Source organism: Erinaceus europaeus, chromosome 4 (assembly GCF_950295315.1).
Source record: "Erinaceus europaeus chromosome 4, mEriEur2.1, whole genome shotgun sequence".
Taxonomy (NCBI): Eukaryota; Metazoa; Chordata; class Mammalia; order Eulipotyphla; family Erinaceidae; genus Erinaceus; species Erinaceus europaeus.
The window spans coordinates 8,934,909-8,949,416 of record NC_080165.1 but is presented as its reverse complement, the minus strand read 5'-3'; the positions used below and the strand labels follow the sequence as shown (position 1 = coordinate 8,949,416).

Here is a 14,508-nt window from a genome sequence, read left to right as displayed (position 1 = left end):
GCTGCTCATAATTTATCTATAGAGCAGGACTGTTCTTTCCAAAACTCTCTGGGGAAGAATGAAAACTAGACAATGGGACACATGCAACTTGTACATTGACCTTCTTCGCTTCAGTGAATGGTCCTTTTTGCCCCAGCTTCCTGTTTACTGAAGTCTTCTTAATGTATCGTGTTAACTTTCTTTGAGTAGCAAACTAGACTCCAGACCACTCTTCTCTGGATAGAGTTTGCTCCCCAAACCATAGCTCTCCTATTCCCTCACACCTGTGCTTTCTGCTTTTCAAAACTGACAGATAATTGTCTCTAACACACACTCACTCTCACTCTCCCCACCCCCTCCCTCCTTTTCCCTTTTTTTGGATGTTTAGAGAGCACTGGTGGTTATGGCAGGAGTCTCAAGAAGTTTAAAGTAAAAATAAAGTGAAAAGGAAAGGAGGAGGAGGAGGAGGAGGAGATGGAGGAGGAGAAGGAGAAGAAGAAGAAGAAAAAGAAGAAGAAGAAGAAGAAGAAGAAGAAGAAGAAGAAGAAGAAGAAGAAGAAGAAGAAGAAGAAGAAGAAGAAGAAGAAGAAGAAGAAGCTTAACGTATATTCAGGGAGGAGAGAGAGAGAGAAAAAAAGAACATCCACCTCTTAGTTTTCTGTACAGATAGCTAATCCAGAAAGTTTGTTCTGATAGTTATTTATTGAGTTTGGGAGTGACTTTTTTTTTTTCTTGTATAGTTGTGTAAGAGAAATTTTAAGAGGTCAAAGGAAGTATTCTTTCAAGTCATTAATGCTGCTCAGCAATACTTTAAAAACAGTGACCAAGTATATCATGTAACATGAAGAGTATTATAATGCTGAGCACAGTTCATCAGTGCTGAATCAATTCACACTGCTGCGTGGCAGACTCCCAGAAAATTTTCATCTGGCAAGATGCAAACTGTGTATCCTTCTCCCAGCAGTTAGTAACACTGTTCTTTTTCCTATTTCTGAAAGAGATCTTTAAATACTTTGCATAAATGAGATCCTGCACTATTTGTCTTTTTTGTAAACACCTTATTTATTTTTTAATTTTTCCCTTTTGTTGCCCTTGTCTTTTTACTGTTGTTGTTATTGATGTTGTCCTTGTTGAATAGGACAGAGAGAAATGGAGAGAGGAGGAGAAGACAGAGAGAGGGAGAGAAAGATAGACACCTGAAGACCTGCTTCACCGCCTGTGAAGCAACTCCCCTGCAGGTGGGGAGCTTGGGGCTCAAACTGGGACCCTTATGCCGGTCTTTGTGCTTTGTGCCATGTACGCTTAACCCGCTGCGCTACCGCCAGACTCTGTCAACAGCTTATTTTATGCAACACAAGGTTCTCAAAGTACATCTATGCTGAAGCCTGCAACAGGAATTTTTCCTTACTCTAAATATTATTTGACATCTAGTCAAGCTCTTGGCAATATTGTTTCTTCTCTAAATGATATGGTAGGGATTAGATACATGTAGCTATTAAGCACTTGTAGTGTGAACCATATGATTAAATTTTAAGGTTAGTTTAAGTAGAATTTTATATTCTTTTTTTTTTTGAAAAAGACAGAAAGATCAAGAGGGAAGGGGAAGACAGGGAGGGAGAGAGAGAGTCACACTTGCAATACTGCTTCCCTACCTAGAAGCTTCCCCTTTGTAGATGGGGACCTGAGGCTTGAACCTGCATCTTTCTGCATTGTTATGTCTGTGCTCAACCATGTGCACCCCTACCTGGCCCCTAAATAACAATTTAGATAGTTTCATGCCTGACTACACACAGACAATTTTGTGATCACCGCCAATCAATAATGTAACATTATTGTGAGATAGCCACAACTCAAGACAAGTTTATATTAACTTATCAACTATAAAGAAAGAGATTTACTGGATTGGTCCATTACAAATTTCGTGTTTAAGTACTCAGATTCTTTTTTAAAATGCATTTATAAAATTAAAAAATTTCAACAAAACCATAGGATAAAAGAGGTACAATTCCCATCATTAGAAATCTGTACCCCACCCCCTCCCTTGAAAGCTTTCCTATTCTTTATCTCTCTGGGAGTATGGACCCAGGGTCATTAAGGGATGCAGAAGGTGGAAGGTCTGGCTTCTGTAATTGCTTCTCTGCTGGAAATGGGTGTTGGCAGGTAGATCCATACTCCCAACCTGTTTCTTTCTCTAGTGGGTAGGGCTCTGGAGAGTCACCTCTCAGGGTACATTGGTGAGGTCATCTGCCCAGGGAAATCAGGTTGGCATCATGGTAGCATCTGCAACTTGGTGTCTAAAAAAGCATTAAGATATAAGTAGAACAAATTGTTTAATAATCAGGAGCCCAAAGGCAAGAACATAGCGGATGAGATTTGGGGTCTCCATTGTGGAAAAAACTAGTAGGTTTATTTTAGGTATATTACAAGCGTCCCAGTACTTTACTAATTTTTGCCTCAGCCTGACAGATAACATGCAGGTGGGTCCAAGGTATTATCTGGGGGAGATGGTGTAAAAATTGGAAATAGAACTAGAAAGCTGAATTAAGGAAGAGAGTAGCTCCCAAATATGGGAAAGGTGTATAAATACCATTAACTGTAAACCCCTTTGATTTGATCTGGGGCCCATACTCAGTGCAGAAGCCTGTGTTACCTCTGCGTTCCTGTAGGTCTGAGCTCGAATTCTGTGGTCACAGCTAGGAACATTCTAGGCTACACTCAATGCTGGACCCACCCACCTTCCTCAAAGGGTAGAGCATTTTGGCCCAACCTCCCTTCAGAAAATGGGGCTGTCCCTTTCATTGTTGACCCACATTGAGGGCATTGTGCTTCAGAGACCTATGAGAGGGTCCACTCTGTTGTTCCTGATGGAGATGACCAGTGACAGTGGAGAGAGGAATCTGTTAGAGGTCTAGGCCCATCATATCTATGTGGGAATTGCAGGATTTCTGACAAGGTCCCTGGGCAATAGGGTGGCTTGGTAGTGACCAAAAATCATCATCAAAGTATGCCAGCCTCTTGCCCCCTTGCAGCTTTTGTAGTCCTTATTTTATCTGACAGGGTTCAGCTTAGAGTGACTGAGGGAAGTGAAATATGAAGTAGATGAGGAGGGTATCTAGGTCTAAGCGAAACTGACTAGGTGTGCTGTGCTGTCTTTTTAGGTCTTTCTGCTTGTTTGCTGCACTTATTGGATCAGTGCAAACCATTGTGCACTTTTGCTTTTAAGGTCTATGTTTTCTCCTAACTCATGTTATGTGCACATGAAACACTTAGATTCTATTCTTTTAATTTTAAGTTTTTTTAAAAAAATTTGTATTTATAAAATGAAAATATTGACAAGACCATAGGATAAGACAGGTACAATTCCTACACCAGAACTCCAAATTCTATCCCATACCACCCTTTGAAAGCTTTCCTATTCTTTATCCCTCTGGGAGCATGGATCCAGGATCATTACTGGGTGCAGAAGGTGGAAGGTCTGGCTTCTGTAATTGATTCCCCACTGAAAATAGGTGTTGGCAGGTCAATCCATACTCTGTCTCTCTCTTTCCCTAGTGGGACAGGGGCCTGGGGAAGTGGGTCTCCAGGACACAGGATGAGGTCATCTGACCACAGAAGTCAAGTTAGCATCATGGTAGCATCTGGAACCTGGTGGCTGAAAAAGAGTTAAGATACAAAACAGAACACATTGTTGACTAGTCACGACCCTAAAGGCAAGAATATTTCAGATGAAGATTGGGGTCTCCATTTTGGAAAAAGCTAGTAGGTCTATTTTAGGTCTATTTCAAAAGGCCCATGACTTTGCTAGTTTTTGCCTAAGCCTGACATCTAATATGCAAGTGGATCCAAGTTATTATCAGGGGAGATAATGTCATGGGAAAGGCACTAGAAACTGGATCAGGGCAGAGACTATCTCCCAAATAAGGGACAAGAATATACATATTGTTAACCGTAAACCCCACTGATTTGATCTGGGGACCATATTCAGAACAGGAGCCTATGTAAGCTCTGCATCCTTGCAGGTTTAAGCTCACATTCTGTGGTCATAGCTAGGAACATTTCAGGCTACACTAATTTCAGGATCCATCATCCTCGGGTGATGGGTAGAGTGTGTTATCCAACCTCCCTTTAGAGAATGGAACAGTCCCTACCATTGTTGATCCACATTGATTTTAAATGGTTCTAATGGTCCTTAGTGGAATTATCTGTTTTTGCTGAGGTGAAAAAGAAACTGAAATGAATCATCAAAGGTTGAGCATTAAATGCCTCTAGTTGTAATATTAAGCAATTCATGCCTTAAACGTAGCTCTTACAAACAGTAAAGGTACAGTGATTATTAAAGCTCAGGGGAGAGAAGAAAATAAAAGGAACCTGAAATCTATAGGGCAAGGAACCCATGACCCGTGATACGATGTCACGGTGGCGGGTTTGTAATATTACACGTTTATCTAAATCACCACAACTGTATAACACAAAGTAAGTCCCAGTGCACACGGTGCATCTCAGCCAGTTCTAATAAATCAACAATTACCCATTATTTGTAGCAAAATTTATCACACTAGTACAAGAAATTATGGAGAGAGGGGGTAATTAGGGATAGTTCTCTACTCTTTCTTCAACTTTTCTGAAAAATCTAAAACTTTGTAAACATAATTTTTTTTTTAAAGAAAGTTGTCTATGCTTAGTCAAATCTGATTTACCTAAAAGAGATCCTTGATCCCTTTTCTAGTAAGTGTAACTTTTCTAATAAGACTGAAATTTATGGTGCTGTCATCTGAATGTGTACACTACCATGACCGAGGACCCCCGTGCAGTCTTCGGCTCACACCCACAGCAGTGGGGTGGAGATGGAGCTACACAGACAGTGAAGCAGTGCTGCACATGCCTCTCTATAGAGAAATATGTGGGTGGAGAGTCTTAGCCTGTTGCCAGGACCCTGAGATCAGAGGTGTCCCAGGGTGAAGACAAAGGGACCACAGACAGTCATGATACAGCTGATCAGAAGAGGTCAGGTGGGAACACACATACATGACATCCACAGCCCGGTCAGTGTTGACTGTGAGTCTCTCCATGCCAAGATTCACAGAGTACGTATTTATAAAAATTATGTGTTATGAGGAGTCGGGTAGTAGCGCAGCAGGTTAAGTGCAGGTGGCACAAAGTACAAGGACCGGCCTAAGGATCCCGGTTCGAGCCCCCGGCTCCCCACCTGCAGGTGTGAAGCAGGTCTGCACGTGTCTATCTTTCTCTCTCCCTCTCTGTCTTGCCCTCCTCTCTCCATTTCTCTCTGTCTTATCCAACATTGATGACATCAACAACAATAATAACTATAACAATAAAACAACAAGGGCAACAAAAGGGAATAACTAAATAAATATAAAAAAATGATGTGTTACATGACATTGTTCAGACAAGTCCACAGGTGCACACATACACAAAGGTTAGAATGAATTTCTAAGAGAGAACATCAGGGAAAGTTAAGGGTGCGTAAAACTGTCATTATCCAAATGTCATTATTATGTCAGGTACAATCTTTTGATGCCATAAGATACTGAATGTATCCCAGGCACATTTTACAGATCCCAAGGGCAGCAGGCAGACATTCAGATGTACCATGATAGCTGTGACAGCCCAGCCCTCTACTGCCTGTGGGCAGGAGTCTTTGAAGTATCCAGTTTTTGGCATAGCGCAGGATTTTGTGGTAACCAGAGAAAGCCTGAGAGACAGGTCTCATGGTATATTATTCAAAAAAATGTACCTGGTACCTCTTGGTCTGCTTCCAAATTCTGCTTCTAAGACCCCTTCTGTTTCATTGGTTTAGTGCCCCCTGCTTAACACTGTATTCTATTTACATAACCACTGTGAACTAAGCACCGCCCTGCCTCCAGGGCATTGGTTTAATCCTCACTGTTTTGCAACTTTTTCCTTCTCCCCACCCCCTATGTACATCCTCTTCGGACCTGACACTTCTGCCTCAGGATATATAAGGACAGGATTGTGATTAGAGAGAGCTTAGATTGCGCTGCGTTCCACATGAATAAAGACTGAACTGCGTACCACTCAGCTATGAGTCCCTGGTCGTCTCTCTCTCCTGCCCACGAAGCTAGCCCGGCAGCTACCCAAATAATATATTTTGCAAACATAGATGCAGAGGTAACAATCAGTAGGATTTCTAATAACAAGTACCAGGAAGTCTGGGATCAGAAAACTTCAGCACAGCTCCCCTTCTCTATCTCTCCCTGCCTCTATCCAATAAAATAATAAATTACTAAAGTATTCAAAAAGACTATAATTCACTCCTTCTGCAATGAGAAGGGAAGTAATGGTGGAGATATTAAAAAATACAGGCAGTAACGGTGCGGAATTGCCCCCCTGTTATCTCATAATTTGGGGAATCAATATTAAATCACTAACTTAAAGTGCATGAAGTAAAAAAAGATACACATACTGTTTAGTGAGGTAAGTCAAAAAGAGAAGGTTGAATAGGCATAATCTCACTCAAAGAAGCTGACAAATAAAAACAGAAGGGAAAACACACAGCAGAGCTTGGGCTGGAGTTGGTGTACTGCAGCAAAGTAAAAGACTCTGGATTGGGGGGACAGGGTTTAGGTCCTGGAACATGACAGCAGAGGAGGACCTGGGGGGGTTACAGTGCTATGTGGAAAACTGAGAAATGTCACACACGTACCAACTACTGTATTTTACTGATGACTGTAAACCATTAATCTTCCAAATAAAGAAAAAAAATGAAAAAATCATTGAGAAAATATTTTCTTTTTTTGGTGAACACACTCAAGAACTTTCGAGTGATATTTCCACTTTAGCTTGATTCTGGGAAAACAATCCTTCCAATCTCCTTTAAGAGCAGCAGGTTATCAACCATGCAATACTTTCAATACTAGATTTGGAGAGACTTGCATTGCATTTGATTTCTGAGTTTGCACAGCATGTTTGGAAACTGGCTTTTAACACATCACAATGAAGGTCGCATTTGTGTAAAGAAAAAAAAAGATACACACTAGATTTCATTATTTTATTTTTTATTTTATTATCATTATTATTTATTATTATTATTTTGCCTCCAGGGTTATCGCTGGGACTCAGTGCCTGCACTATGAATCCACTGCTCCTGGAGGCTGCTATTTTCCCCCCATTTTTTGTTGTTCTTATTGTTGTTTTGCTATTGTTGTTACATAGGACAAATGGAGAGAGGAGGGGAAGACACAGAGGGGGAGAGAAAGATAGACACCTGCAGACCTGCTTCACCACCTGTGAAGCGACTCCCCTGCAGGTGGGGAGCCGGGTGCTCAAACCGGTATCCTTACACAGGTCCTTGTGCTTTGTGCCACGTGTGCTTAACCCGCTGAGCTACTGCCCACTTGGGATTTCTAAGCAGCTCCAGTTTCCTTCCATACTGCATCATGCAATTTTGTCATGAATGACTTGTGTTTGTGCCTCAGGCATACACGGTGCACCTGCCACTGGTCGGCTGGCAGACTGAGAACCACCCCGTTAATACTCAGTCCTGGGATAAGAAGAGAGACCTGCTGACTATGAGGACTCAGGTCGTTGGGCTCATCTTTCTGCTCACAATCACAGAGGACAGTGATGGCTTCTTGGGGGTGAGTTGGTGAATGTACTACTGGTTTTTTTTCCCCCTCTCTACCATATCTTCTTTTTCCTTCTCATACGTTAAGAATCCACCACTCTCTGGCCTGCTGGAGCTATTAATTTAATAGGCTTTAATTTGATGGCTCTGGGCTCTTGTCTCAATGTTATCAGCACTAGCTGTATCTTCTTGGAAAAGTCATTTCCTCTCCACTTGCAGAGGGGGAGAACTTCAGGAGCAGTGAAGTAGGCCTGCAGGTGTCTCCTTGTCTCTCTCCCTCTCTATCTCCTCCCCTCGCGCTTTCTCTCTGTCCTGTCAAATCAAACCAATAAATAAAGTTCAAAAAATTTAAAAAATAATAGTTAAAAAAGGAAGAGTCATTTCCTCTCTTGGAATACAGATGACCAAACAGCAAAATAAGGCTCTTGGTGTAAATCGCTGCATTTTCTAGTATAGACTTTTTGATGGAAAAAAAGCATATGATTTCCTTAATTACTCCCACTTTCTGGATGACTTATATAGAATTGTAGTTTCATTTCTCTTTATATGCAGATGCCCCCAAATGTCCAATTCTACCACAGAGCCGTCCTTTAAATCCAGCAGTCACACATTTATGACTTGTGTAAAATTTCTTTCTTTTAATTTTTAAAATTAAAAAAAAATTTATTTATTTATTCCCTTTTGTTGCCCTTGTTGTTTTTATTGTTGTAGTATTACTGTTGTTATTGATGTCGTTGTTGTTGGATAGGACAGAGAGAACTGGAGAGAGGAGGGGAAGGCAGAGGGGGAGAGAAAGACAGACACCTGCAGACCTGCTTCACCACCTGTGAAGTGACTCCCCAACAGGTGGGGAGCCAGGGGCTCGAACCAGGATTCTTAAGCCGGTCCTTGCATCTTGTGCCACCTGCACTTAACCCACTGAGCTACCACCCACTCCCTTTCTTTAATTTTTTAATTAACTTTATTTATTTATTAGATAGAGACAGCCAGAAATCTAGAGGGAAAGGAGAGATAGAGAGGGAGAGAGGGAGAGAGACAGAGAGACACCTGCAGTATTACTTCACCACTTGCAAAACTTATCCCCTGTAGGGGACTAGGGGCTCGAACCTGGATCCTTGTAACACATGCACTTAACCAGTGTGCAGCCACCACCCACCCACCCCCTGTAAAATTTCTAGTACCACCTTCCCATTGTTCCTCACTTAAATTTTAGATCCAACATTTTAATAAGTGAGGAACTGTAAGTGGGACTTATTAAGTCAAACATTTCAAAGTTTCATCATTATTATTCTTTTTGATTGTTAACAGAACAATGATAGTCTCAAAACAGGAGAAGAACTCATTATAAGGAGGAAGAAGCATCCAGGTAAGGCTCTATTAGTACCATGGAACAACGACAATCAAAGGAGACCCACTGGTTGGTAACACACTTTGCTTTAGTGTGCAATCCAAGACTGGAGACTTATTAAGTCAGCTCCAGTGTTCTGCCTCCCTGTAATGGTTTTTTTTTGTACTTGTGGAAATGGATGAGGGAAAGAAGGACAGAACCAATCTGTTTATGATCTGCTGAGGAAGGAAAGACCCAGATCTCTCCTCTCTGCAAAACTCTTCCCTCCTAAGTTCTTTCCCTCATTGGAACCTAACTTCTCTCCCAAGGTAGAAATAGATTTTGGGGGGGGTCAGTATTCTTTGTATCTCAATTTCACAGTCAATTCCAATACCAAGACATCAGGCTTCACGTTTCAAGATTGCTCCTCACTGGTGGTGTGGAATTTGTCACAATATTAAACACCCCAAATCTGAAAAATGAGGTTAATATAGTATGCTAATTAAATATGATAAATTAAACAACATAACAAAGATAAATATCCTGTAGTCATATTACCTTACTAGCATCTACTCCATTCTTTCTTTACTTGTCTTGATCCTAAAAATAATAATAATTATTATTATTCTTTAAGGTTTTTAAAGACTACTGATTTTCCATCAGGATTATTGCTAGAGCTTGGAGCCTACATGACAACTCCATCATTACCTGTGGCTATTTTATTGTGACAGAGGATAGGAGACAGAAGAAAAAAGAGAGAGAGAGAGACCACAACATTTCTCTAGCTTATGGTGGTACCAGGTAACAAACTGGAACCTCTTATCTTTTAGACTCAGTCATATAAATCTAATACACAATCACAGTAGTAATGCCCTGGCTTCTAAAATATGATTAAATGGTCATAGTTCTCACTCACAGAATGAACTATGTTCAAAATTTTTATTGTGCTATGAACATGTGCCAAACAGTAGAAGTATGTTAGATTAATCAAATCTTCTTACTGATCCTCTGAGTTGGATACAGTATGTGTTTTTATTTTTACAGATAATGAGACTAAAGCATAGAGTATGACTCAAATCTAGTTAGTATGGCTCCAGCATTCATGCTATTAGCCCCTAACAATATCACCAAGGTCAACTCTTCCCTATTTCTCCAACTCTGACCTTCATAGGCAGTGAAAGTGGTATAGTTCTTAGCTCTCACCACTTGATGTGACTATCAAGGCCTGGGGTGAAGGTTCCAGTCTACTAGGAAAAGGGAAGACTGAGGGCAGGGACTTAAGAGTCTAGGCTGTGTGATGATAGGTAACGGGAAGACTTTATAAAGCCCTTTATAACCAGTACTACCTTCTTCTCGCTCTTCTTCTTCTAATCCTTCTGTTCATTATCCTAGTCCTTGTTCTTTTAGTTTTTTTTCCTCCTAGTTCTTCTTCTAGTTCATCTTTCTTCTCCTCCTCCTCCCCTTTATCTCCATTTTCTTGTTTCCCTTCTCATTTTCTGAGAAGCTTAAGATTTGATCCAGTTATTTTATCTACTCCCCCATCCCCAGGATTCTAAGAAACAGGGAAGCCTTACAGAATCTGTCTCATCTGTCCCTGAAGAAATCAGGATTTTGCCTCAAATATTTAAAAGATTTCTACCCTGTCTCACAGCCAATGACAATGACATGAGACTTGGGTTTTAAGGATATTCAGCTTCTGCTTCTTTCTCCCCCCTAAAGCCCATAGATAAAGTTTGAAGTATTTTAAGTTGAATTTCATACTGTCTCATGTGAATCCAACAGATAACTGAACTCGGGTTGGGAGAAAACTCAGAGGATTTATTTATCTTCAAACCAGAATAATAATAATAATAATGAAAAATAAAAGACATTTACTTGGAGAAACTAAAAGTTCAGAAATGGTAAGGTAGCGGAATATGCATAAAGACTCAAGCAAGGTGCAATTTTATTTTGCTTCAGCTTTCCGCTAAGCAACCAAGCAAGCCAGTTAATGGAATCTATTGACAGAAGGAAGTGCTCTTACAAAGTGTGTGGTTGGGGTTTATAGTAGAGATACTTGGAGGAGAGTAGAGGAAAAAGGAAAAGTGATCCAGATTTTTCTTACCTCTTCTCTGTGAATGCTTAAGTCGGACTCAGACATACCCTTGAAGAAGTGTGCAAAATCAAGAGAGTGATACTTCTGTGGGGCAGAGAGGGGCAAACTGAAGTGAAAGACATCTTTCTCAGGCGACAAGAGACTTCCTGTGCTTGTTCTGAAGGACCATTTTTAGTACATGTTTGGATGAGTAGGAGTCAATTACAATCCATTTTCCCTCCAGTCCTGATCTGATGAGTGTCTCATGCTAATAATTTTCTCTTGGACTGAGAAGTGAGTCTTCTGAATGTCTTTCTTTTATGCCCAGTCCAAGAATATCAGTTGTTGCTTCAGATGACCTATAGAAACTCCAAAGAAAAAGAAGACTTGAAGCATTTTCTGAAGCTCTTGAAGCCGCCATCGTTATGGTTACGTGGGCCAATGAAGATTATCGGAGCAAAGGCCACAACACGTAAGTCAACTCTCTGGAACAGGCAGCGGAAACAAAGACAGTGCATTTATTAGTCAGTATAAGTTAGGTTATGGCAATGACTGTCCCTATAACTCTTTCCCTTTCATCTTTTATTTGTGATTAGCAGTGGGGTACAAGATTGTAGGGTTACAGGGGTTAGTTCCACACCACACTCACCAAGTTCTGTTTCTTTCCCTTCCCACCTTTCAAAAATAACCACCACAGTTCTTACAGAGTCTTAGAAACTATTTGCTTCTGCTTTTGTTTGTTTGTTTTGCAAGTTAATGTGTATCTGTTCTCTAGATTCCACAAGTGTTTAGATTCATCTGGTAGTTGTTTTACTTATCTTTGCTGATTTTGCTAAGCATAATCATTTCTCGTTCCATCCATTTTGTCCCAAAGGATACAACAAAGGAAACAATATCTTGATTGACCACAGTGTAATATTCCACATAGTATATATATCCTACAACTTCTTTTGCCAGTAATCTAACAGTGGGCATTTATGCTGCTTCTGCTTTTTGGCTGTTGTGAATGATGCTGCTGGGGATATGTCTCTTCAGATTAGTGACTGTCCATCGGATAAGTGCTTATTTGTGGTATTGCTGGACTGTAAGGTACTTCCATTTTTATTCGTATCAGTCTTCCAAAGGGGTTGCACCAATGTGGATTCCTACCAACAGTGGAGCAGAATTCCTTTTCCTCCATAACCTCTTCAACACTTGTTATTTCAAGCACCATAATGTGAGTGCTTAATCAGGTGTGCCAGCGCCCGGCACTAGACCAGTTAATTTATTAACCAGATCCCATGAGATCACTCTCTGCTTTTCTTTTTTCAGACTGTAGTACTCAGAATGGTGTCCTGCAATGTGTCTGTGAAGATGGCTATAACTGGTTTCCTCCCTCGTGCCTTGATCCCCAGAAATGTGCCCTTCAAACAGTCGGGTCACTCCAGAGCTGTAATTGTCATTTCAACAACCTCACCCAGAGTGTCAATTTCTGTGAAAGAACAAGTAAGCACATAAAGACGGTTGAAGAAGGGACTTGGGCTGGAGGGCTTCCCATTCATCATGTGAAGGAGATTCTAGTTACTTACCCAGATGCGTTTTTCATCCTGAAAAGAGCTCATGTTTTGGGGGCCTAGGGACCTCAGACCCTGCTAAATCAGAGTATGCGGAGACAGTTGCATGAGTGTATAATTATTGATATTTAGATACATCTAGCTCAGCTCTTAAATTTAAAAAAAAATTTATATTATTTATTTTCCCTTTTGTTGCCCTTGTTTTTTTATTGTTGTTGTAGTTATTGTTGTTGTTACTGATGTCGTCATTGTTAGACAGGACAGAGAGAAATGGAGAGAGGAGGGGAAGACAGTGAGGGGGAGAGAAAGACAGACACCTGTAGACCTGCTTCACCACCTCTGAAGCGACTCCCCTGCAGGTGGGGAGCCGGGGGCTTGAACCAGGATCCTTAAGCCCGTCTTTGCGCTTTGCACCCGGTGAGCTTAACCTGCTGTGCTACTGCTCCTCCCACAGCTCTTAAATTCTTTGAGTCTTTTTAAAACCCCAAGCAGAAAACCACTAAAGAAAAAAAAAATTCTTCCTATTTCTTTTTCATATACTTTGCTAATATTAGTTTCCTTCAAAGAGAAGTTTAGGGATGTGAAAGCATGGAGGGATATCTCGTGTGGATAGTGAAAATAATATTTCAGTTTCTAACCACATGTATTACCAAAATGAAATGAAAGTCTCACTTATGAGACCTGTAGAAGCTGAGGAAACCGCTATTTTAAAAATTTTGTTTATTGTTGTTTTTATTATTAATTATAATTCTGCCACTAGTGTTATCACTGGAGCTTTGTGCCTTAACAAACAGTCCACTGGTACCAGTGGTCATTTCCCCCCTTTCTTTCTCTTTTTCATAGAGAAAGAGAAATGAGAGAGGACCTTTCCTGGTATCCTTGACTTCCCTCCCAGGACTCCGGCAGTTTAGTTTAAGGCAGACATATTTATTAAATACCATTTTATACCCAGATCAGGAGCAAATTCCGGGAGGTCATACTTTGAATTTTTTTTTCTCCCTTTAAGCAGCCTACCTGGGGATGTCAGGCTATAATACAAGAAAGAAGACAATTTATTTACTCATTAAATTCTGATGGAAACCTACTCTGTGAATGTGACTTAGGTATGATTCATCTTCAGTGGATACAAAGATGAATCAGGCAAGCGTTTCTCAAAGTAGAGGGGGAACATACACCCACAGTAAACGTTCACAAAAGTACATATATTGATCGATTCAAGAGCCTATAGGAGAGATATGGAGATGGTATTGTAGGAGTGGAGAGGAGATAGTCTATTCATAAGGAAACCCCTCAGAAGAAGTGAACCAGACAAGGCTTTGAATGAAGAATAAGCAGGATTTGTTCACACAGACACAGGGGAAAGTCCCTAGTGTGGGACTAAAAAGCATTAGTGGTGAATGTCCAATTGGCATGTTGGAGTTTGCAAGCGGTGCTTTTGTCTTATCGTAGAATATAGTACAATTTACAATCATAAAATTTTTATATAGAAACAATGCTTAAGTTCAATGCCTGGAATGCTTTCCAATGGCTTTCTTCTTCTTTTTTTTTTTTTTTGCCTTTTTTTTTTTCTCCTTAAATTTTGTGGTGAGGTTGATGGTTTACCATACAGTTGTTGCCACATAGCTACCATTCCTCACCTCCTCATGACTGGTGTCTGCGAAACAGTCTTGCTCCCCGCTTGGGTCTGGATGAACCACCAGGTATCAGGACCCTCAGGCTTCCCCCCGCCTCATTTCCTTCCCCTGAGTTCAACAAATCCGTTTTAAGTCTTATTTGGCGTTTTTCATGTCTGACCCTGTCCCTTAAGTTCTGCCTATGTGTGAGATCATCCAGGTCACAACCTTCTCCTTCAGGGCTTATCTCACTTTATGTGGTTCCTTCAATCCCCATCTAAGATGTAGCAAAGGAAATGACTATCATTTTTAACAGCTGAGTAGTAGTCCCTGCGTGGCTACTACTTTATTTAGTA

The 14,508-nt window shown here is 40.7% G+C and overlaps 1 protein-coding gene across 4 annotated transcripts in view; it reads left to right on the top strand.

Moving 5' to 3' along the window:
* ADGRF1 (adhesion G protein-coupled receptor F1) overlaps window positions 1-14,508 on the top strand; it is a 47,076-nt gene that overhangs the window by 10,079 nt on the left and 22,489 nt on the right. For 2 of the 4 annotated variants that reach the window (XM_016185897.2, XM_016185896.2), the window contains exons 2-5: window positions 7,437-7,598; window positions 8,894-8,951; window positions 11,315-11,458; window positions 12,298-12,471. In XM_016185897.2, coding sequence (XP_016041383.1) covers window positions 7,530-7,598; window positions 8,894-8,951; window positions 11,315-11,458; window positions 12,298-12,471 — 445 coding nt within the window. In that variant the 5' untranslated portion in view covers window positions 7,437-7,529. Of the gene's footprint in view, window positions 1-7,436; window positions 7,599-8,893; window positions 8,952-11,314; window positions 11,459-12,297; window positions 12,472-14,508 lie in introns of those variants that run through there. The other 2 variants (XM_060188726.1, XM_060188728.1) reach the window with 2 other exon arrangements.